General features: G+C 37.3%; 1 protein-coding gene across 1 annotated transcript; it reads left to right on the forward strand.

The window, feature by feature from the left end:
* The first annotated feature begins 24 nt into the window (after positions 1–24).
* Positions 25–24,982, forward strand: LOC139151246 (bifunctional apoptosis regulator-like). Its single transcript, XM_070723901.1, has 7 exons — positions 25–116; positions 5,261–5,671; positions 10,567–10,750; positions 12,425–12,736; positions 13,878–14,054; positions 15,041–15,237; positions 19,983–24,982. The coding sequence occupies exons 2-7, from the start codon at positions 5,310–5,312 to the stop codon at positions 20,158–20,160; spliced, it is 1,410 nt and encodes a 469-aa protein (XP_070580002.1). The 5' UTR covers positions 25–116; positions 5,261–5,309; the 3' UTR covers positions 20,161–24,982.
* Positions 24,983–26,818: the final 1,836 nt, after the last annotated feature.

A 26,818-nucleotide genomic window follows, 5' to 3' on the forward strand; every position in this document is an offset into this window, starting at 1 on the left:
ACTTAAACTCATTTCCGTTGGCTTGGGTATCCAAACATGGCTGGGATTAGGTGAAGTGGACCAGTCGGAATGGGAACGCAACGACATTGCGATCAAAATTACCAATATAGTTGAAGGTAATGGTTTTATACAGCGCTCTTTAACAAACTAATTGAAGTCGGAGCATCTTTATACTAGTTTGTAGTCAGTGTAAGATTTTTTATCGCCCTACGCGCGATTCCGCACGAGCGAGCGCCTTCGAAGTTTGTGACGACATTTCTGCACTCGTTTACCGGTAGTGGTTTTCAAGAGCCCGGGGTATGACCATAGCATCATACGTAATACGCGACAGTTACGTACTTTTCGATCTTGTTGCGCAATAATACAGTAGTATTTCACAAAAAGGTTGTAGTCTATAAGTGAAAGCTGTTTTGTGTGGTTTGGATCGTTCGAACAACGGACGAAGATCCAGTGTAAAACTTTGAAACAGTGCGGCGGTGATGGTTCACCCAAGCTTCAAGATGTGTGTAGTTTATTGGAGCTGTGTCACTTTCTTTGTTCGTGTTGTCATATCGAAAGAAACTGAATCAATGTAACATGACTCAAAGAGATGTGCCTTTGAAGTTTCTCATTAATCTTACCAAACAACAACAACAACAACAACAACAACAACAATAACAAACATGATCATCATTATCATCATCATCATCATCATCATGATCAAGGTCGTTACCACAATTATGATATATATATATATATATATATATATATATATATATATATATATATATATATATATATATATAGATAGATAGATAGATAGATAGATAGATAGATAGATAGATAGATAGATAGATAGATAGATAGATAGATAGATAGATAGATGGTATTGTAAATTTTTGTATTATTGACAGTTGAAGGACAGTTATCATAAACAATAAGGGTTAAAGTTAAATCTTTTTATTAAACAACCACACACTGACCATCACAGACTCAAATATTACAAATGATGAACAAATATGATCACTTCATATGATCATGATAGTGTGCTGACCAGAGAGAATATGTGACTTTATAACTTGAATGTTATTCAATTCAAACACTGTCTCTCTATCACAGACGGTGATTCAACATTTGTCGATGTTGCAGTTTGTAGCAAAGTAACTACTGCGCATACCGTATATGGAGTACATGTGATGACAGTGTAGACATTCATTCACGTGAACACCTGTGCAAGTTACATTGTTAGTAAATAGGCCATCCCTCAAACCGCTGTGCATAGCATTCTTATATCAAATTAGCATGAATAAAATAGGTCACCATCAGCCTATTTTGTGTACATCATTTGCACTAAATAATGAAGAAAAACCTTTGATCGTTTAGCCACACCCAGGTACAATAACTAAGCTGTGTAATAATTGTAGAAATTAACCAATGCATACAAAAATATCCCTAGATATCCTTGAATAAGTCATTCTGACACCTATTCATTCTAGTTTTTATCAGCCTGAGCAAGCTGTATTTCAAGGAATGACTATTCAACATAGGTTGCCATATATTGTGAGCTCCAAGGTACGATGTAACAGTAACATATGGTATGTAATTAAACATGTCATTCAGAAGTATATATGAAAGCATATAAAATGTATGAGTTTACTGTTGGCTAATCACATTCAGCTGGATATCAGAAAAATTGACCAGCTTTTGACAAATTTTGCCCTGCCATTTCCAATCTAAGGAATAATAGATTTTCATTGAACATGCAGTTCTATTGTGTACACTTCTATAAATAGTCAGTAGTTGCCTGTTTAAGGTCAGTAAGTTCACAGACTATGATTGTCAAAAAATTTAGAGCCTTCTTCATGTGGTATAAAGTCAGTCTGATATTTAATTTCATTGTGTTACAGCTTTTAGCTCCATGGTTACAGTTACCTCTTTATGCATGTTCCAAGCTTTGTAATAGGAAGGAATACATAGAGTGTACATTATTTCATCGTCTATGCTTTCCAGATAGGCACCCTGGTATTCAAAGTTATCATTAGTAGCATGTATAGTATCTTCTATTGCAAATAGATGTAGGATTCGTTGAAATTTCATTTCGGTTGTCATTCAATATTTTTGTGATCTCATTTTGCAAATTTACTGCTATGATTCAGTGGTTCATTTGTTTTGGGGGGTTTTTCATGTTGTTGGGAGGAAAGGTCTAACTGGGGATACTTAAAATCCCATAGTAAAGCCTGAACAAAGATTGTTGTGGAAGAAGGTCAGCAGGTTTGTATTGATCCATTATAACCCATTCATCTGTTGTGTTCAATGGGCTAGCATGAGCATTCATAGTTCTCTCAGGTCAACTGAGAAGAAATTTCAAGGCTGATCAAGGTGTCACTGCTTTGGACTGCTGGTACATAATTGTTTGCTTGCCGGTACCTCTGTGCTGTGTTTTGAAAGCTTTAAAGATGATTCTGCAGCATTTCATGCATTGTGGCAATGGCTAACAGGTTCCTCAAAGTTTTATTGGCGACAGAATCTGTGCCCTTTGCTCTTTGACCCTGTTACCCAAACCCAAGCTAACTGCTTAATCAGCAGTATACAGTCTTTGCTTAAAAGCAAACATGGTGACCTCATTTGTTGGCCTTCAATTTGCCAGATTGCACAAATGTAACACATTTTGTTCATGAAAGACTGAAGACTGATCAATCAGAGATTGCATCTTTCATCAAAATTGAAGTTTTCTGTTCTGTTGCTGTCCTTCCAGCATTTAATGCTGTGTGTTTCTACCACATGAAAGACAATCATGATATGGTTTGAAGACTAAATGATACCAACTTTCAAGGCTCAAGCAACGTTTGTGAAAACCAAATATTAAAATATCCTATCCCAAGCCTGTACTGCCAATCACTCTAAATGGTCGCTGGACCACATGTACATTCTAGCAATCATTTAGTATCCGAGCAATCAATGACTAATCACCAAGTTTAGAGTAGGTGTGCACTCAGAGATAATGCAGTGAACTCTTTTCATCTCTTGTGTAGTTGGTTGAATTTCTCTCCCTACTCAGGAAGTCCTCCATGTCTTGACACCTTGCAAGGAATTCTATGAACATGATTTGGTAGATGTGATGTCTGGTCTAAGACACTGTATTACACTTAGGGTATTGCAGGCTACATATAAGGTACATGAAAACTGCATTGAAATCAAGCCCTGCAAATTGGATGTAGCATCTCACTGTAGACCCTCTAGTCTATTCTATGTATGTAATTTCTCTGCTACTTTTAACGTTTAGCCTCAAAAGCAATCAAAAACTATTATGATCCTTGAAGGTATTTTATGGGCGAGATAAAAATAGATTTCATCAGGACTTCAGTATTACACTGTAAATACTTCATGACAGGTTACATCCAGGCTAATATTTTTGTATGTTAACTCATAATACCATATTTCCTGCTGATGGGCAGCTAACTAGATGTCAATTACAGTAAATATTGTACATCACGCCATGGTTTTGCAAGCTATCATTTACATTAGCCCTCTGCACATGCAGTGGCAAGGCAATTTGTTTGATTGTGTGTATGATCGATCTACCAGTGAATATATTGACATGAATATATTTCAGATAAATTTAGAATGTAAAAATAGCCATCAGGGGTGATATTTATGAACAGTGGAATCGTTAGCCCATTTTCCCTTATGTTACTTGGAGAGCTGTCAACTTTGTTCTTATGTCAGCTTGCTCATGCTCACGTGTTGTTGTATACAGTAAGTAAAATAGAGTTTTCTAACCAGTGAAATGGTGAAAAGACTACGTGGGTACTGGTACGCTTGGATTGAATACAGTCACTCATGTTGAACACATTTAGAATTTTCATTGTTTCATCATCATCAGGATTTTCTGTTCACTAAACATGGAGATGTTGTCCTCAGAAGGGACAGTGTGTTGTGATTTGAAACGTTTCATGTTTACAGAAAACGATGACACTCTAGTTCTTGGGTGTATGTGTATGTGTGTGAAATGGTGCCTTGGCTACATGTACAAAGTACTGATGCTGTACAGCTCTAGGGCACCTCCACCAGCCATTGTAGTTGTTGGTGTTTTGCATATGAATAACTTCAGCTTCTGCCATCCACAGGGCTGATAACCATTTTGGGTTAAATTAGTAACATTTATTTGTGTTTCAAACATACAAAAGATTTGTATTTACATGACTTCGGGAGATTTCATGCTGTCATATCAACATGAAGAGGTGTACTCTGACACTTTGAGTGACTGGTAGTGTACCGTAAACTGAACATTAGACTCTGTAAATTTTTCGGTGAAACCTCTTTCTATATTTGTAATGTAAAACACAACACAAGGAACTAAGTCAACAGCTGGCTGCAACAAACATGAACGGAGTGAAGAGCTGTAGCAGTTTGATGTATTGCTGTCCACTGTGCATCTTTTGTTTGGTTTAAGCTGATCTCAGCTTTTATCAATCATTTGGAATGCCACAAAGAGTTTGCTAAGCTCTCACAGCTCAGGTGACCTGTGGTCAGGTCATCGGCGTGTTGTAGTGATGTACCGTATGGATTAGTGGGATACAATAACCGTGGATAAACCTTACATGAGTTCAGTTGCATTTGGCCCACTTAGGATAAAACATGGGTTGGTACACAGTATCATGAAAAGTGTCATAGCCTTCAGTGCACGTAACATAAACCTCATTAAGGATGTACGATCGGTAAAATTAAAAGTAATGTCATTTCTCTAAATTGTCAATTTTTGGATTCTCCTTTGTAAGTATTATCAAAATGTGTGATAAAATATAGGGGTCACCGCGCTCGTTTTTGAGATAAATGACCATGAATTTTGCCATTTGTGAGAAAAAATGCTGAGTCAGCATTTTTTCACCAATGCATTTTCTATGGACGAAATAATTCAATGCTGTTTATCTCAAAATTTAGCGCGGGTGACCATATAATTTTATTTGATCAGTATTATTTATTTCTCTAGACTGAGCTTTGTGCAAAATTTCATGAAAATGACATTAGTAGAAATTGATTTTCCAGCAAATTTCAATGTAATCCTATGGGAAGTGACAAATTCCACGCGCGCGTACCGCTCGTACATCCTTAACAGTATCAGTTTTCTTTGTTTGTACTAATTATGAATTAATCACCATGAAGATTGCCAATTTTTACATGGTATTTTAAACTCACAAGTATAGTGCATATGTGACATATGGCTGAAATGGACACCTTGCGTTGATTGTGATGTACTGATTTTGTCTTGTTCTGATTTCAGCATTATATCATCAACACATCTGCCATATGAAAATGCTGAAGACAAAGAAATGGACGACCTGAGTATGAGTGATGACGTCTCTACCAACACCAACAACCTGGCGGGAAACTTCCACCTCGGTGGCGACGACGACAATGATGATGGCGAGAACAGCGTCGATTCGGAACCAGTGCAATACGACGCAGTGACGTCAACATACGAGCCGCAGAAACCGTTACGGAGAACAATGTCGGAGGCCACTTTTCAGTGTGGCTGTTGTTACGAACTCATGGTGCAACCAACCACGCTGAACTGCGGACACAGCTTTTGCCGACTGTGCCTGGCGCGATGGTGGCAGTCTTCAAAAGATACAACTTGCCCAGGATGCAGACAACCATGGAGGGGATTTCCTCACATCAATATTATAATGAGGTAATGCCACTTCTTCTGCCATGGACAAGTAACATGATCTCTCCAAATAATATAATAATAATAATAATAATTATAATAATAATAATAATAACAAAATAAAAATTATTTCTATTATTGTTGTTATTATTATTATTATTATTATTACAACATATAACACATGAAAGAAATTTGTAAGGTCCATCAAATCTAAAATAACAGAGTTCTAAACCCTGAGATGATTTTAAAATGTTTCAAAATTTCGTGCCCTGCAAAGGGTGAGTCTTTGGTCTATCATATTGGCAGAGAGGGCGCTCTAAGATTTTTTCGAGAGTTATGATGCTACAAATCTCTTTGAGCTTAGAGCACAGTTTAACAAAGAGGAATAGGACAGTAGTCGACTTGGGATGAATAATGCGGGCCAGAGAACAAGAGGTAAAATTGGTGCTCTTCGGGGTTTCTGAAACCATGGTCTCAGATGTAGCACTCGGTAAAATTGCCATTCAGACGTGTTTGGAATTGGTTTAGGGTAATTAAGAACTTGGGGTGAAAAAAATTTGCACCCTGTAAAACTCGAAACAGCAGCCCTGAGGGATTGATTGAATGTCTCCGGTGCTAAAGAATAAAAGTGGGGATTCATCCAAATGTGGAAAGTGGAATAATGGAAATGATTTTCCAACAGTCCATCATGCGTGTTGCATTGCTGTAAACATGTTGTATATATGTGACCTTCAGTCCAAATTCGGCATTGCCAAATTTTGACTGAAGGACCGAATTAATTTAGTTCTTTGTTAGTTCGGTGTTGTCTGTTCACATGTCCAAGTGACTGTAGGTTTAAATTTATTCTAGTGTCAACTCCGGACTTAACTCACATGTGTAAACCCCCCTTACATGTATGTAGCACAATATAATGAAGTAGTTCTCACCAGGGAAAATGGTATTCAGTTTATTTCTCAAAGAGTCAACAAGTACGGTAATTGAATTCAAAAGTATCAATCTCAACCCTGTGAAGTTCATTAGCTACTGTGAAAGAAAACCCAACTGAAACTGCATCTGTGACATTCCTGCATGACACCACAGAGCTACCGTGTAGATTTTGATGATCCCTCCATCCCAAGATACCATTACACTGCAGATCAAAACCATTGAAAGTTACAATACTGCATAGAAAGTAAAGAGACGTGGTGTCAATCTATGTTGCCATTACCGACTGCTGCATCAAACAAGGATCATTGAAATAAAACACTGTCATGAAAAACTGGCATGCTATTGTGTAACCAGTACAAACCTTTGCTGAGCTCTAAAAATGTTTCATCACCCAAGTGATAAGTGAACTGAAATTCTGCATTGAGATAAAAGATTTGACATCACATTGTCAGCTACATGACCTAATTTCTAGGAGGTGGATCAAACAAGTAGGCCTATAAAATACATATAAAACTCTTTTACTGCTTGCTGCACAATTTATTTCTTGTTTTGCTGTGAATTTTGATTGTGATCAGTGTTTAAGATATTTCTATATGTGTAAATTACAAAATTCCAGTGAAATTACACTCGAGAGTTCCAAACATACCATTGTCTGCAGTGCTGGGTAGCAACTTTGCATTGTAATTCACAAGGTCAAAGACAGCAGAACAGGTGTGATAACTTAGTCTAATCCACAGTGCCTTCATATTGCTACAATTTAATCTGTGATCTGGTTGTCGGATAATTCATTCCCCTTATTTGTCATCTGTATACTAGTTACCATGTAAGTATGACACACAAATACCAATCAGAAATTTGGCAAAACTCCAGTACGTACACATTGTCTGCTTGCTGGATTGACCAAATCAAAATGGGCATTACTTTTGGCTTGCAGCAGTCTGTAAACCAGTATTCTGTGAGATTAAGATTCCTCATACAAGTATTTCAAAAGACTTCAATACAAATGTAGTTAAGAACTGACAAAGTTTCAGATTTTAGCTGTACAGTCGTAATGAAATGTATGTCTTAAATCAAACTGTATGTAGACTAATTTTTGAGTCAATGAAAAATATCTACGTAGTTTAGTTTTGAATATGAAGTGAAGCTGTGTTTTGATCTTTGCCAGCAAAAGCATAGATATTAATACTTTCCATATCCTTGTCCCAAACTCATAACTGGCAAAAACTTGGATACATGGTTTGATCAATATGCAAATGTCATGGACAAGTGACTAAGGTTCAGAAAAAAAATTAATCATGTAAAACATTGTGTGTAGTTCATTATTGCCATCAGCAATATGCCACCATTGATGACTCTATTTAACCAACAAGGAATTTCTAATTGTAGTATTAATGTTGTCAGTAAGCTGAACACATACATGCAAATGGTCTGTGCACAGCTGCAGTATTTTCATGGACATGCTGATTGCAGAAACTGCAGTCATTGTTGACTCATAATTTCTAACAACTCCTTCCCTATTTTAGGGAAAAATGTTTGGATCAGTCACTCAAATCTGATTTCATATTCATAACCTTTGAAATGAGGGTTCTTTGAGAAATAAACAATAGAGAGAGGTTGCAACAGCAACAATCTTTCAAACATTTCATTGTGTTTTGTAATATATATATATATATATATATATATATATATATATATATATATATATATATATATATATATATATATATATATATATATATATATATATATATAGATAGATAGATAGATAGATAGATAGATAGATAGATATATAGAGATAGATAGATATATAGATAGATATATAGATAGATATATATATATATATATATATATATATATATATATATATATATATATATATATATATATATATATATATATATATATATATATATATATATATATATATATATATATATAATTGCTTTTTTGATTTTACAAGGCCTGTGAGTGACCTTTTCATGTAAATACTTTTGGAGAGCTTATTCAAAGCACAAATTCTTTTTGAAAGGTCACTGGGTAGCTCACAATAAAAATATAGCCTTTGAATGTGGGGGACAATAAGGATGTAGTTCAGTTTCTTTTTGTGATAAGTTGAATTGGATGACCTTTGAACCAAGTCACCCTGGTATAAGAGTTTTTTTCCCTGCTTTGTTAGTCCCCACGGACACCGTCCGGGGGACTTATAGGTTTGGTCATGTCCGTGCGTGCGTGCGTGCGTGAATCCGTGCGTGCGTGCGTGCATGCGTCCGTCCGTGCGTCCGTCCGTTCACGCAGATATCTCTGAGATGCCGGAGCGATTTCATTCAAACTTGGTACAAGGATTACTTCATATGTCATACAGATGCACGTCAATTTGTTTTGTGATACGATCCAATATGGCCGCCAGGCGGCCATTTTATTACGATTTTTTCATGTACAGAGCCATAACTCAGGCATGTTCCAACCGATTTTATTCAAAGTTGGTACAAGGACATTGACCAATGTCATAGATATGCACGTCAATTTGTTTTGTGATACGATCCAATATGGCCGCCAGGCGGCCATTTTATTCTGATTTTTTCATGTACAGAGCCATAACTCAGGCATGTTTCGACCGATTTTATTCAGAGTTGGTACAAGGACATTGACCAATGTCATAGATATGCACATCAATTTGTTTTGTGATACGATCCAATATGGCCGCCAGGCGGCCATTTTATTACGATTTTTTCATGTACAGAGCCATTACTCAGGCATGTTTTGACCGATTTTATTCAAAGTTGGTACAAGGACATTGACCAATGTCATAGATATGCACGTCAATTTGTTTTGTGATACGATCCAATATGGCCGTCAGGCGGCCATTTTATTAAGATTTTTTCATGTACAGAGCTATTACTCAGGCACGTTTCAACCGATTTTATTCAAAGTTGGTACAAGCTTATTGACAAATGTCATAGCTGTGCACGGCAATTTGTTTTGTGATACGATCCAAAATGGCCGTTGTGCGGCCATTTTATTACGATTTTTTCATGTACAGAGCCATAACTCAGGCATATCTCAACTGAATTTATTCAAAGTTGGTACAAGGACATTGACCTATGTCATACATATGCACGTCAATCTGTTTTGTGATACGATCCAATATGGCCGCCAGGCGGCCATTTTATTACGATTTTTTCATGTACAGAGCCATTTCTCAGGCATATCCGCATGTTTCGACCAATTTTATTCAACGTTGGTACAAGGACATCGACCAATGTCATAGCTATGCACATCAATTTGTTTTGTGATGCGATCCAATATGGCCACTGTGCGACCATTTTGTTACAATTTTTTTCATGTCCTGAGCCATAACTCAGACAGGTATCAAGCGAATTCATTCAAAAGTATTTTTTATCACAGACCTAATGAAGAGGACTCTATCCTCTCTGAGGACCTGTAATCAAAATACCCATTAACAAGTGGGGACTGTGTCATCAACGATGACTTGTTAATAGTGTTTATGATGGTAGTATTCATGACATTTGGTATCCTGCATCAACATTTAGTAGGATTCTGTTTGCTAATAGCATTAGTATGAGAATAAAAATGATGGAGTGATTTTAACTCTTTTTCAAGCCATTTAGTTTTGTGGAACATCTTTTTTATGCTATATTGTCTCCAAAATCTTTGACAAAATTCAAGGTAGAAAGAAATCCCCATTGAAAATGTAATTCATGATTTGTCAAAAAATAAACATGGGCATACAGACTATTGATAGGCAACAAACAGATGACATGTCAAATCAAAATGAACTAAAGGAATATAGCTTGATCCCAAAATTCATGAAAAATTGAGCATACATTTTGTACTTTCACTTATAATTAAGTCTTCAATTTGTGTACTGTGACACTTTTTAGAGTAGGGATTAAAATGTAATGGACATTTCACCCCAACTGTGTACCAACTCTTTTCATTAACGTTTTTCAAATATTTTATTTTGTAAACAGAACCACCTTGGAAAAACTGTTTCCCGTACCCATAGCTGTACGCAGAGGGCTACTAAACGACCCGGAAAACCGAAAGCTGCTGGAAGAATTTGAAAAATTTGGCAAAGAGCTTCAGGAACAGGGCAAGAAGAAATCTACCAGCGGCTTCTGCTCAGGAGTTGTATTTTCATTGATTGTCGTCTTGGTAAGTATTTTTGACGGAGTTTGAATGTGGTATCCTCGTCATATACAACCTTGGTTCTTTGTATTCTTGTTTCCAAGCCATTCTTGAAACAGGCATATTGTTGAAGCTTGAAAGATACTTGTTTATCTAAAGACTTACTCCGTCACTCTTTGAGACTTTTCAGTCCCTACAGACAAAGTACAGGGGACTCGTAGAAATGGGTATGTCCGTCTGTGTGTGTCCATACATGCACATATCTCAGACAGGCCTGGCCCCATTTCTTTTGAAGTTAGCACAAGGATTCACTGTAGCATACATTTACACATTGATTTATCCAATCAAATATGGCCATCAGACAAACAATTTGTTATGATTGTCTGTCAGCTTACAATATTCAGTGAAACAAAATGAAATGTTTCACAAGGGTATCTCAGATATGTGAAGGCCAATATTCTTCAAAGTTTGCTGTAGATTAATGCACTAAAGTGTATGTACACTTGTCAATTTATATTTTGATCTGATCAAATATGACCATTAAAGAGCCACTTTGTTATGATTGTCCGTTGGCTCATATAATGCAATCAACATTTAACATTTACCAATTCTATAATGGATATAAATTTTCAAAATGATCCTATGAAAAGTAATAGCTGCCTCACTGTACATACATTGCAGTAGGTGCTATACCTAAATGTGTTCAGTATGAATGGCACAGACAACACTGCTGTAGTGTGTGTGTGTGTGTGTGTGTACCTATCCAACCTGGATTTCTGTACATCTGTATTTAAAGCATTTATGGATATACAGTACACTCTATTTTCAATGTCATAGTACACGTACACCTGAAGAAGCTGTCATTTTGGAGCAAGACATTGTGTTGCAAGTTCATTAAAACACACACTGACCAAAAACCCGGTGTGGTAGTGTGCTTCAATCAAGTTTTCTTATCTCATCTCACGCCACTTTCCATTAATACTCTATACTCACTCACACCCCGTGTTTGAGCAAAAAAGGCTGTAAATGTACACATATGATGTTGGTGGCTATGCATAGCTAATGTCAAACATAAATGTACCTCACTTGATTACATGTAAATCATGTCAGTTGGATAAAATATAAATTTCCTTTGTCATAGCCATAAAGTAATCAATATCCTTTCCTTGGCCAACACAGGTGAAATGAATTCCCTTAGATTACCTTAATTCAGTGTGTCTGATAGTCCAAAATATCTGTCAGAGTATTCGAGGAAAAGGAACTATTTTTATGATCATTCAATATGGACAGTTAGGAAGACAGAATCATAAAAATGAACGTTTGTCAGAATTTTGAAATATCAGATTATTTAGGACTTTGGATGATCTCACAAGTCACATATTGTGATACAGCTCATGCACAGAGTATCATGATAATTTCTTGCCTCCTGGACACAACACCACCACAATCTTAATTAATGCATGGGGACTACAGTATCAGCGATGACTACTTGTTGTGTGCATTATAAAAGTTGCTTTTGTCATCATTTTGAATCTAGATGCTCAAAATGTTCATAATTACTGCACTGCCAGGTACCATTCTATTCGGTCTCCAGTGTGCTCCCTGTGAACTTTCCCACCAAACACTGACAGCACAAGTTCATACAAAACTTCCTTTTGGCTTTTGACATACATTTTGTGGTCTCTCTTTTTCTCCTAAAAGGTTCTTGTCCTTGTTTGGGGATTGCGGGATGATACGAATATGCTCGTAAGGAAACCAGTGAGTAAATGGACTCCCGAGGAGGTGTCAGAATGGATTGCTGGGCTAGGGACGTGGTCCAGAGAGAACAATTTCCCTCAGAAGTTCCTGGACAGTAAAGTCAATGGACGCCTCCTGTTGGGAATAACAGAGGAAGATTTGAGAAATCCACCTTTTGAAATAGGCGTCAATCTGTACGTCAGAACTATCATGTATGAACTGAAAACTGTCAAGGATCTGGGAGTGAAACCGCCAAAGGATTTATGGGAATATAAGGTTGGTATTAAAAATTATGAAGTAGGTTGGCCCACATGCCATACATGGACAACAGCTATTAGGGTGTGTAGCAGTCTTGTATTTCTATTGGGCATATCTACATATGCTGCCAGGTCATTCTAAAGGTGTGTCAAAAATGTTTCTAATATTCATGTCATGTGGAGATGATGATCATGCTTACATGTAGTTCTGAAGGGTGATATCAATGCATTATGCATTGAATGCACATGAAGCTCCACACATGGAAGGTAGGTCTTTCACTTCATGAATTCAGTGAATTACAAGCTAAGTGCTGGTTAGTTCATAAACAAATGATAGACTGAAATGTAGCGAGCCATAATGTTAACAGTAGGGATTTTCAATAATAATAATTTCAAGATGTACTGTCTGAGAAAATGAAAGTATCAGTGATGTTTGTCAACTCTGATGAAAATCAGGGTACTTTTCACCATTTGATATAAATGTATTTGACAATTCAGCATGCCCACCGAGATATGGCTAGGTTGAGGATAGGGAATAATGCTTAACGTGCTTACATGTATTTTCATCAGTTGCATTCCTGAATAAGAAATCACTGTGCCAACTTTTATCTGGACATCAAGCATGGTTTATAGAACTTTACAGCATCATTGTATGCAACATCTGTCAGCCCAGCTGTATGTGTAGGCAGACAGTGACGGCAGTGTTGCAGAATTTTGTAGCAAGTGCTCTACAATACAACAGGAACATTAACGTGTTATACGCCTCTCAACAGAAAGTTTTAAACTTCTGTTCATATTCAGAAAATTTTGAACTTTTTTTCACAAGAGATAAAAATTAGGGACAACCATCCAAAATTATGGGATTAGAGAAAGTGTGTGAAATTTACTGTTATTTGACATTCAAATGGTCACTGTAGTGTGTGTTAACTCTACGTCGAAAAATTGAATTTTCTATGTTCAGCAAAGCAGGAAATGAAAGCTATATTTATTTTACAGGCTTCAATATGATTTCATACAGGGAGCAGACTGTAGGAGTATTATCAAAATTTGATCGTCACAAAAACTCCTGTAGGCACATGCTACCATATGGTGTAATTCATTATTATATGTATACATATTCTTCAAATCAAATATTCTCTCTAATTTTTTCTTTATCACAGACTATGCATGAAGGAAAATCAATATTCCTATCGTACTCGCTCAAGGATTTTCCAAGAATTGCAATGGCATATTTCTATGTTTTTGACTATGAAGACCTCTTCCTTCCGTTCTTTCATGTCACCTGTCCGCCCCCAAGCAACGAGAGCTTTCCAGACGATGAGCTGTTCATTGGAGAGGTGAATATCAATTTCTGTTCAAACATTAATGGGTCAAATGAAGGAAAATGAAAATGAATAATTACTCTGAAATTTTAGGTAGCCGTGTTTATCGAATTGAGCATGATTTTATTTCAGAGCTACAAAAAAGGGATGAAAAGCTCAAACTATGTGACCTACATTTATCTGCTAGTGGGTGACACTGAGAGGGAGGAACTTCTGTGTCTTGTATGCCTGGAATCCAAGCAGAATACGTTTAAATTTGTTGAAGTAAACCAGCTCTTCTTTGAAGGGGTATATCCCCAATAAAATTTACATAAAAATAAATAATTCATCAGAATAAATTCAATCAAAGACAAAGCCTTGCTATTGTTAATGAAATAAGTACACACATAAGGTGTGCCGTTACAACTATGCTCTCCATGAAATTTAGAACACTAATAAAACCTGTGTCAGTTATTGGTAAGACCTCACCTGAATGCTTTTTAGTCCCCATGGACGCAGTCCAGGGGGACTTACAGATTGGGTACCTCTGTCTGTCTGTCTATCCATCCATCCGTCAGCAGCCATGTCTCTGTCACCCCTGAGCCAATTTTTTTTCGAACTGTGTGCAAGGATAAAGTACTGTGGCATATATATGCATGTCAATTTATTTTGCGATATGATTCAATATGGCCGCCAGGCAGCCATTTTGTTACGATTTTTTCATGTTTTTGAACCATAGCTCAACTATCCCTGAACTGATTTTGTTCAATGTTGGTACACAGATAAATACTATGGCATATATATGCACGTCAATTTATTTCATGATACGATTCAAAATGGCCGCGCATTGGCCATATTGGTTTGTATATTTCCCAACTTTTAACAAATTCACCCCTCTCCCCTGTAATGAAGCTACCAAAACATCTAGTTGAAACACTGTAATCCAGCGGGGACTATGTCATCAGTGATGACTTTTCTGTAAGTTTACATGACAGATACGTTGTATTTTGTTTCATTTTCAGCCCAGAGATCCAACTGTAGAGCAGTGGATTGACTTCATACCAAAGTACATATTTTTTCCCTACTACCTAATCGCCCAGTTTGCTTGGTCGTGGCTGGACAACCACCCATGGACCTGTTGGTTCGTCATTGTCAACTGCGCACTGCTGACCTTTATAGAGGCCACTGTCATTCAGTGGTTTTGGAAGCGTGGTGCAAGGTAGGTTGCTTAACATTTCTCAGTCGAGAATTCTATACTATAAAGCTGTCCTGAAAATATTAACAAGATTGTTTCTGCTGATGCACACACTCTGTGACCACAGGGATGTTACACTCCTCTCCATGGTGTGTGACTGTTCAGAGGTAGCATGACATCCTGACTCAGTGCTTTCCCATTATTTCCCAGTGATGCCACTGAAAAAGTGTGTAGTGTGCTTTCAAAGTTTTGTTAGTAAATGGGCTAGAACCCTTACATTGTGAGACAGAGGTACTCTTCCACTGTTTTTGATGTGGTACTCTTCCATTGTTTTTGATGTGGTACTCTTCCATTGTTTTTGATGTGGTACATGGACACATACAGGGAGATTGGGCTATAAAAAGGGTCATTGTAGATACTGTAGTATAACAAAGTAGTAGTTTTGCATTGAATGCAAATTGGAGTGTCTCAATTTAAAATATGCAGTTGCCTGTGCATAAAGTGTTCCCATCCCAAAAACCAAGATTAGTTAGTCCCCACTGACATCGTCCGTGGGGACTTATAGGTTTGGTCATGTCCGTGCGTCCGTGCGTGCGTCCGTCCGTTCACACAGATATCTCAGAGACGCCTGGAGCGATTTTGTTCAAACTTGGTACAAGGATAGTACCCTACCTCATACAGATGCACGTCGATTTGTTTCACAATGCGATCAAATTTGGCCGTGTTAGAGGACTTTTTAGTTTTCACCTCCATAGACTACCATGTATAAGGCAGTCCATAGACTCCCATGTATAAGGCAGTCCATAGACTCCCATGTATAAGGCAGTCCATAGACTCCCATGTATAAGGCCAAGAAAAATAAAAATTTAGTTTCTCATCGTATTCATATTGCAAAAAGGATGCAGTGACACAGTTTTTAGTCCCCACAGATAAAGTCCAGGGGGCTTATAGATTGGGTCATGTCCGTCCGTGAGTCCATCCGTGAGTCCATCTGTTCACGCAGATATCTCAGACACTTTGATAAAATATCACGTGACCTTGGTGACCTTTGACCTCGAATATACATATTTGCCCATAACTCAGTAACCACAAGTGCTAAACCTCCCATATATGGTGTGATGGGACACCCTATGACGCCACATATTGTACCTCATTAATTATGTGCATATCTAATTTTGAGCGAGCCAATAGAGCTAGAGGTCTGATTTTTGGTATATATATGGATAACTTAGCACTACAATTTTTTTGACAAAATGTCACATGACCTTGGTGACCTTTTACCTCAAATATACATATTTGTCCATAACTCAGTAACCACAAGTGCTACACCCTTCATATTTGGTATGATAAGACACCTTATGACGCCACATATTGTTCCTCATCTGTGTTAGCGCTGGGTTTGGAAAGCTGTTAGCCACTGTGGCGAATAGTTCAAATTTTTATTAGCCACAGACAAATTTTATTAGCCACACATTTTTACGAAAACGAAGCTTTCTATAATGCTATAATCTCCAATGTCGGTTGCATGCACAAGAATAAACTATCAACACATCAACCTTGTATCCAATTGTCTTCATTTTAACACTGGAAATTGCTTGATTCTGGACCGCGATGCAAATCGACAGCAACACGCAACGTTGAGACCACGATTAAAATGAACTGCAACACGGAAGGTTAGGACCGCGATGCAAATCAACTGCATGACAGCAACACTGAACGTTCGGACTGCGATTAAAATAGAAGTTTGGTTACACGTAATTACGTAATTATGTTCCATCAGTATACGTACATGTGGCACAGACGTTCGGAACGTCATCAAACGACACTTCTACACGTAGTCTTAATTACGTGTAGTAATTTTTAGATTTTCTTGGTGATTTGCGGGAATTTAGACAGGAAATCTCGTTAAGTATGAGTATCATTGTAAATTAGCAAACATCATTGATATCACAAAATTCAGTAGAGTTCACCTGTACAAGACGTACGTGCTATGATTTCCTGACATAAATGAAATGTTGTCGTCTATGGTCTAATTCAACTTTTTACCTGAAGCTGTCACGAAGATTTCCCTAAACCACATAAATAACTGTATTACAGAAAATCGGTAAATTTAATGCGAGGATACAACGAGCTTGAATAGTCCTCGCGTAGAGAAATTAATTGTTTCTTAAAACTTAGACGAATTTCGTATGTTTCTGAAAAAATACTGCAAAATCAACCCAAAAAATCATAACTGAGCATGGATACGCGTACGCCACTGTGTGCCTTCAGATGTACACGTAATTAGATTATGACCTCTCTAATGAACAACAACACGGAACGTCGAGACCGGATGCAAATCGACAACAACACGGAATGCGTCGTTGGGATGGCGATTTTAATGAACATCAATACGGGACCATGAGGACCGCGATGCAAATCGACCACCATTAAAATAAGACCTCGATAAAAATGCGCAACACGGAACGTCTAGACCACGATGCACCTAAATTTCAACACCGAATGTTGTGACCACGATTAAAATGCGTATGTCTGCTGTAGCAAAAGTCGCGAGTGTTCGCTTTGCTCGCTATACCCTAGACAAAATGACGTCAAATTTATCGCGAGACTAGCATGACTACAGTTGACTAGGGCTCGATTGCGTCTGCCTGCATTTTCAGTTCTCGCGATAGTCATTTATGTGCATGCTGTACACTATACAAATTGACGTCAAATCTCTCGCGAGACTTGGCTCGATTGAGATTGCGTACGTCGGAGAGAACAATACGGAAGTAGGTATAGTTTTTTCTCGAATCGCCGAAAGAGAAGCGCAGATCAACAAAAGACTAAAAAACCACACGTTTTTGTTTATTTTGCGGAATTTTTCAACAAAAATCACTTTCGCCACTGTGGCGAATTAGGATCGATTTTTCTTCGCCACTGCTGATTTCAATTCGCATATGCGAACGTGGCGAATGGGCAGCGCGAACACAGCTCATTAATTATGTGCATATCTAATTTTGAGCGAGCCAATAGAGCTAGATGTATGATTTTTGGTATATAGGGATAGACTATAGGATAGAAATTGTTTGACAAAATGTCATGTGACCTCGATAACCTTTTACCTAAAATACACGATTATGTCAATAAATAAGTAACCACAAGTGCTATGTCCTTTATATTTAGTAGGATGGGAGACCTTATGACAACACACGCTTTACCTCATTAATTATGCACATATATAATTATCAGTCTGGGTTATGTCCATATAGAGGATAGTTGGGAAAAGCCAATGGCGTACCGTATATGTAATGAGGTTAAGGCAAGAACCAATCACATACTGTATATGTAATGACGGTTAAAGGTTAAGTGGGTTCACTTTGAAATGTTATGCTGAGATCGCGATCTGACCTCACAGATCCACCGTGACCGATAGAGTGAGAATGTTGGCTACCTGGAGGTGTCAAGTCAATTTGCGACGTTCTACCGTGTTAAAAATTGTAAGGATATCTTCAGGAATAGTTTTCTGAGTTTCTTTACCCTAGACCATGTTTGACAAAGAGTTATTGGACGTTTTTCGTACTCTTTACCAGCTTCTGGTTAACTTCTCGGCGATTGATTCTGGGCGCGTTTTTCTGAGCGAAGGGTCAATCGTACCGGGAAATGCGGTGTGATCGAAAAAAATCGTGCTCCATCGTGCTCCGATCATTGACAAGAACAGTTGACCCATCGTTGCAAAGCTTGAAACATTCTCCATGCTACAGATGGAAAGGTTAAATTAAATTTGACCAAAAATAGGCGATATTTGGCGACAAATAACTTGCTGTAAATTTACAAGGGTCAAATCCTGATTTCTGGGAGCGGTACCTGGCCAGGAAAATCATCCAAAGAAGTAATATTCGATCTAATAACCACCAGTGTCAGTCGCCATCTCGACCATACTGAAAATGTGCATAACGTCTACATCCAAAAACTACCTAGTGCTAAAAATAAAGGGTGAAATCTGGCCGAAAGTTCCGAACTCATTACAATCTGCGAGCCAAGGATTGCATGTTAATTATTCATGACGTTGGCAGCGGCAGGTTCGCTGATTGGTCAATCGTAATATCCTCTCTATGGACATAACCTGGACTGATTATGGACAAGCCAATAGAGCTAGAGGTCTGATTTTTGGCATATATGGATTAATTAGCAATACAATTTTTTTTTTCAAAATGTCACGTGACCTTGATGACCTTTGACCTTGATTATGCATATATATGCATAACTCAGTAACCACAAGTTCTTTACGCTTCAATTTTGATAGGATAATAGACCTTAAGATGTCACATCTTGTACCTCATTTATTATGCGCATATGTATTTCTTGGCTGGCCAATACAGCTAGAGGTCTGATCTTTTTTCCCGATTTAGAAACCATAACTTGGACATGCCTCTTGTTTCAAATTGGGAACAATGACATAGACCCATATATCCATAGATCTGAGCATATACACTCCAGTGATACTTCTTAATGACCACATTTCCCTGCCCCATCAAGACTAATCTCCTATTACAGGTGGGGACTATGTCATTGTCAATGACTAGTTGATTTACAGATTCAAACACTTGTCAAGGTATCATTTGACCAATGGTTAGGATTTCACACAGGTCCACGCTCTCTCGGCCGGCAATAGTTGGTTTGATATGTTAAAGAAACCCCAGTCAATTGACTGGAATATTCTAATATTTACGATCTTTGATTTGTAATGTCATGTATTTTCAAATCTCTGTGTTTTTTTCTGTCGACAGGTCCATTCCTGCTGCCCTGCGACGTCATGTTTTAGCCATGCTTGGTACTGCAATTTTAGTGATACTGTGGCCGGTCATCCCATTCTTCATATGCGATGGAATGTTCTACTGGGCTCTCTACCTCTCTCCTTTCATGAACCTTGAAAAGCTCTACAAGATATTGAAAGGAAGACATTGATGATCAAGAACAGGGTGTCCACCATTCTGGTGGAGGGGGGGAGGGTTTCCAAAGTGTCTGTAAAGATTTCTGAAGGGTACAGGGGTTAATCCTTGTGGGTCAGGTAATACAATCAGTTGTTATTAGCAACCAGGAGCATAGTGCAATGTGATTCATTGTTTGAAAATTTATTTTAATTAAACTTTCATTTGCGAGGTGATGTCGATTCCAAACTCAAAATTTACAACCCTTCTTTTGTAATGTCGATCTACTCTCTGCTTTCAGTAGTTCCTAGAGTTCCAGAATATTTTTAGATAGAAAAAAGCCAAGGTATGTAGCAGTATAGTACATCTCTACAGTAAATATAGCTTTTGCATGCTTCTTGTTTTTTCACCCACTGACCATTCTTTCATAATTCAACCTTTGCCTTTCCTCAGTCAAGTACCGATGTGCTCTCTCAAATAAACTGGCACGCCGCTGAGACACAAAACTTTCTTTCTGATGCAATACAATTCCGCACATATTACACATAGTGGTACAGGGGCTGTATTTCAAGAGAATTGCTAAATTGATGAAATAACGTTTGTGAGTAAGAGGGCACACTAGCAACTCAAAAACAGTTTGTTAGAAAGAAGGCACACTAGCGATTACATTCATGAATTTGTCCCCATATATTGCCACACTTAAGTTTCTATCAGTACACTGATACTCCTGCATTATTCACAGATGTAGCTCTGACATTTGTTAGTTAGCATATACAGTACTCCTTGCCATGTCACCTTTACTGTGGTTTACGACTTATCCGGACACCAAACTTGCTAATTACCCAGCAACTTCGCTGATGATATTGAGACTTTGATCAGTAATTACCAAAGCACTTTGGTAATTCACCTCAAACTTGATACTTGATCTGGCTGCAGTAACTCCATGGGTGGCAAAGTGTAAACACAGACACCGACATCTCAGTGCATACAGTGATAGCATAAACCAATTTGAGACATGAGTTTGCACTCAAAGTTTTCAACAGTGTACCCATACAAAAAATTGCTGAACAAAGTGATGAAAATGGCACAGGACAAATACAACTTGCATTGCAGTAAACCTGCCCACTGCACCAAAAAGATTTCTGTAATTTCAATGGACATCATGCCTGATTGAACAGTCCTACTTACATGTAAATACTTTTTCCACTCAATTCGTGCTGATTTAGGCTCAATTATTGAACACCACTCAAACTTTCAATCTCTTTCCTTAATCAACTTACACCTGAAGAACTTGTAAAGGAAGCTAGAATACAGAAAAGATTTTCAATCTCTCTATCTTCATGAACGGGCATTCCTCGATCACATTTATGCTGATAGACAACCATTGCCAAAAAGGCAGCAAAACTCAGTAACGATTCCGAGCTAAACTGACACAGTATTTCATATCCCTGCATCAAATGAAATTGAAAACACAATCCCATCAGTGACATTTGGTAAAATTTTCACATGAATCATATCTTGAAATAAAAAAAAGTGAAACAAAGACGTCTTGTATTTTGCCGATCAACAGCACAGTGTGAGCTGTGAAGTGGCATCTGCATTGCCTGCACGTAAAAGCAACTCAGTGTACTCAGTATCAAATCGTCTGCATCTTATGAAAACAACAACTGGCAGTGAAAGTTCTAATAGTCACCGGTAAAAACTCTTCACAGATGAAAGGATAATTGCTTCAAATGAATGAAACTGCAGGTTTTAGAGGAGGAAAACCAATGGGGGATGCGTGGAATGGGAATATTCTAATTTAATAGGTGACGGAGACGGAGGGTCATAGGATTAAATAAACTGGATAATGTAGGATTTTCCTCACAATGCTGTAACAGGAATGTCCCCTTGTTTTAACGTTAGTAATAGTTTTTCTACTCTGAAAAGTAATTTAATAAACTCTAACGATCCATTATACTCTCCTAACCTCTCCGTAGTTGAGTTTTACATGTAACACGGACGAACAGCACACATGTACATATGTTGGTTTTACTAGGGAATGCTGTTCAGTGGAATGCCAACCCCTGGTCACAAATTAGTTTATGGCACTAGTATGATACGTATCAGTGACTTTGTATACACATTGTGTACCCCATGGAGCACTCATGCAGCCAGATCGAGTATCAAGTTTGCGGTGAATTACCAAAGTGCTTTGGTAATTACCGATCAAAGTCTCAATATCGTCAACGAAGTTGCTGGGTAATTAGCAAGTTTGGTGTCCGGATAAGTCGTAAAACCACAGTAATCTTCATTTTGATCAGTTCTGTAGAGTTTTTGCCTTTTCATTTCCTTTACCTCCATGGACAACTTCTATGCTGCTGACACTTACATGCCACTGTGTGCCTTAACAAAAATAGAATTACCTTCCTTCTTCTTAATATGAAACATTCAAAGATGCAATGCATGTTGAACTCTGACATGTTCAAATTTAAAAGTACATAGGACAGGGAATCCGCATCTGGAAACACAGAACTAGTTTCTGGGAAACTAGGATATTCCCTTGCCATGATTTTATTGTAGGTGATTTCTTTTAATGAGTGTGAATGGAGTAGAGAACGGATAACAGATAATGATAACAGATCTGTAGAATATCTATAGAATATCTACGGCAGGTGCCAATACATTGATAATTGCACAGTGAGACGACCACCAGAGATCAAAACCAAAGATTAAGATAATGCAAGCAAATACGGATTGATTGTTGATGCTCTTCTCATACATTCAAAGATGTCTCAACATGAGGGCGCCCTTTTGCCACATTGTTACTGTTCAGTGGGATTATACATTTTAATGATGTGTGAATGCGGATACATGTATTTCTCTGTATCTACCATGCTGAATGTATTTCAGCCTACAAGCAGCACATCTGATCAGCACTTAGCCCACTCATTCTGAAAAGAATGGTGTTTTCTTAGGGGGTTTGCCATAGCTTTTTAAGTAATTAGACTCCCTAGGGTAACCTTGATTTGAAAAAATTGTTCAGTGAGGGCCCAGCCATTTTCAGTCTTGCCCTACTTGCAGGATAAGCAACCGAAGCTCAGCTAGCTGGTCTGCAGTGACGTTACCCATCCCAAATCTGCAAGTGAAATGTTTTCTCCATCGACAACATGAAAAAGACCATGAATCTTTCTGTGGAGTAACTTGCCTCCGGGTTAATAGATTTGTGGTGTTCTAGTAAATCTCAGATTACCTTTATCAAGTTTGATGCACTATCAGCTGGTTCATTGCAGCATGAAATAACTGTCACAGATTGACAATTTATACTAAGTACACCAATCTGAATGTCAATAATTTTGACCTGTATCTCATACAATGTATGGATGAGGGTTACATGTGTTCAGTATTTAGCATCAGAGACTTTGGACAACAAATTGTCATAACCATGTTGCTTACATCATGCACAAACAAATTCACATGACCTTATTTTCAATTTTTGACCTCTTTTATCCATTAGCCATGTTTGGATAATGGAAAAGAGAAAATAAACAGATTGACTACTCTTGATCATATCATAGGAGTTTTAATTTGTAGCAAAATTGACAAGCTTATATTCTATATATGCCTCGTGTGTCCGGGGTCATAAGCTATAAATGGACCAACCAATATCCACAGGCTTTCATCGGTAAAAGACAGTTTCACTTAATGTCATACCTTGTGAAATTATTGAATAAGATACTGTTTATTGAGAGCAACGTGTTGGTAATAACAGCCCTTCGTATGGCTGTATGGTTGACATATTGTTTAAAGATCACTGAATCAATTTTCACTCGGAAGCTTGCAAGCTGTACACTACCTCTAACAAGTTACATCTGAGCTTGAACTTGAATTTCAAAAAACAAATTGCAACTAAGGAACATATGACTATTAGGTAAACCTCGTTTCGAAGCAGAACTATTTTTCCCGGAAGCACACATTAGACTGGCAATTCCAGAATTTGTCAAGTAATTCTTATTTGAATACAGTGTAATTGTTTTACAATTTTGCATTTCAAGCATTTGTTCCATGCACTAAAATATCGTCTTTTATGGAATCTGTGTCTCATTTTAATAAGGTAACGTCTGTGTATATAATTATGCTGATATGTTTGTCTCTTTGTTCTCTGATTCAATATTATATTTGATGATTCTCTTTTCATTGTTGCAACACCAATTTTTCATTTCCTACAATAAATTCAGAAACGGAAAGTTTTGAATTAAAAGGGTGAGAGCCCACGTAAGCTGTTCTGTACCATTCAGTGTTAATAAACCCTTTTTTCCTCATTTTCTTGTATATGGAACCATCCGAAAATAAGATGGAGGTATGTTCCAAATTCTTGAAGTAAACGAGTTGACACCATGTCAAATTTAGGACTGTACATGTAACTTCTGTTTTTGGCATAGTTTTGTTTGGTTTGAATATTACAACACTCAAAGGTTGATTATAAAGAAATAATGTCACATTGTCTTGTTTCACGCAATGTGACCCTTTCAAGAATAAGACAGGATAGGCCTGAACTCTTTTCAATGAAAAGATTAATTTTATAACTTTACTACTTAGCTTTGTCTGACAAAATAACATCTATATAGCCAGTAGGTGTCAACACTTAATTGTATGGGATGGCGATGAGGGAAAACATTTGAGGCACAATGTACCTCAACACCCTTGTAGCAGTCAATATGTAATTATTTCTTCTCATTTTAACCCTTTTACCACCATGGTTTGTCCCAAATCCATTGTTTTCTATGGTAAAGTTGGACCTGTATAATGGGAACTGGGGGTGAAAGGGTTAAAGCCCTGCAGGATAAGTGTAATTGATTAAAATGTCTTATATTGTTTAATATCTGTGATTGTTGTCATTGAAAGAGGGAGTGAGTGAGAGAGAAAATTTATACAGTATATCAGTCTATTTACCATGTTGATTTTGTCAAATTGTAAGAAACATGAAAATCATGGCTTACTTTCTAAAATCCTCATAGTAAAGAGTAGCGATAAAATTGTCTGAACAGAAATTACAAAAAGACATTGAGAAGTTCAAGTTTCACAGAGACAATAGAAAAGAAAGCATGCCTCTAAGACAGTACTTGCAATCTTTACACAGCCTTCAGCATGCACTTGAACATTTACATGTTGATTTCATTGATGGAACAGCAAAATCAAGTCTGATATGGAGGCAATATGAACCTGCCTATAACACAGGTTGCTTATGGTAATATGCGCCTCAGAAGTGAAAGACTTAAACTTTTGCACAAACTTTTCCAAATGAAACTTTCAACCATTCTCTTACCAAATCAACAATAAAATGCGGGGATCACTGTGTTAAGTTTGGAACTAGCGAAAACATATTACCCAACATTTTGTGATATTTGAAATTCTACACAGCTGCTATTCCTGTGTTAACTCTATAAGAGAAAAATAGATTTTCAAAAAAATAAGACGGTAAAAGTTTTTCTTTCTCCAAGAGCTTTAAAATGAGCCCCAACAAGTGGTAGATCAGAAGAGAATTGCAGAAAGTTGAGTCTTAATATCTGTCCCCAGAGCGCGATCCACCTTAATGATGGCGTATTCTATGACATGGTACCTTCATACAGATAAGGTTCTTTTAGGAATCAAGTTACAATGTAGTAACTTCTGAAAACTGGGTATAGCTTGTGTCTTTGGACCAACACTCTTGACCTGTGAATGTTCAGTTTGAATAAATTTCATGCAGATGTTGATTGTATGAATGTGTGCTTCTGTGCATTTTTTTTCTGGGTTTTGCTCCCAGCTGATATATTTACTGGTGATGACCCTTGAGCAAATTCTCAATATACAAGTATTTGATTTTTTACTGGTATACAATCTTAATATATGTTGAACAATGAAGCACTCGGTAATTGAAGGTTTACACTACTTTCCAGACCCCGAGTAACCTTTTGATATTGTGTGGGATACTTCAATCCCACCCTCCCACTCTACTTCAACACCCCCAAGATGTGTTTTTGAATTCTGCCGTATGATATTTAGACACAGACTTTATAGTTCAAGATCATCTTCAAGAAAATGATGTCTTCTGGGTTAATAACCTTATAAGGCTTTTTCAAGACCAGACATTTCGACTTCAAGAAGTTAGATGCAGGAGGGGGATGAGGAAATGGGTCTGGCAACAAATTTTTTTTACGCACCTTGGCAGCAAATTTTTTTCTTGAGGTTGCTTCAAAGCAAATTTTGTTTTTGACCAGTAGAGTCAAAGCAAAATTTTTTTTTTGTCAAAATACAAAATCATTCAGTCTCAATCTTGTAAAATCAAGCCGTTTTTATGAAGAAATACAGTAAAATATATTGTTTATTTTGATCCTATCAGGAAGTTTACAAATCTTACCATTTACATTTCACACCACCAAGGCAATGTCAAAAAATATGAGTGAAGACTTGAGTTGAAGCAATTACACACCAAATGAATATCACAAAGCATACATACTTACTGAGATATGAATGGCAGATTAATATTCACTTCTTCATCATGAAATATTTGATCAGATGGCATACGACATGACATTGACATTCACCGGTTGTTTTGTTTCTAGTAAAATTTGAGACAAAATGTTAACTTCAATAGACATGTATCTATTAATGAAGTGTTACTGTTTTATAATGAGATTTATTTGTTTATTGATTTCAATCTCTTTTGTAGACTT

Source organism: Ptychodera flava, chromosome 15 (genome assembly GCF_041260155.1).
Source record: "Ptychodera flava strain L36383 chromosome 15, AS_Pfla_20210202, whole genome shotgun sequence".
NCBI lineage: Eukaryota > Metazoa > Hemichordata > Enteropneusta > Ptychoderidae > Ptychodera > Ptychodera flava.

Coding starts and splice junctions, on each gene's coding strand:
- LOC139151246 (XM_070723901.1), top strand. CDS start 5,310: ATGGACGACCTGAGTATGAGTGATGACGTCTCTACCAACACCAACAAC. Junction 14,055..15,040: donor ATGAGCTGTTCATTGGAGAG/GTGAATATCAAT, acceptor TTTCATTTTCAG/CCCAGAGATCCAACTGTAGA. Junction 15,238..19,982: donor TTTTGGAAGCGTGGTGCAAG/GTAGGTTGCTTA, acceptor TTCTGTCGACAG/GTCCATTCCTGCTGCCCTGC.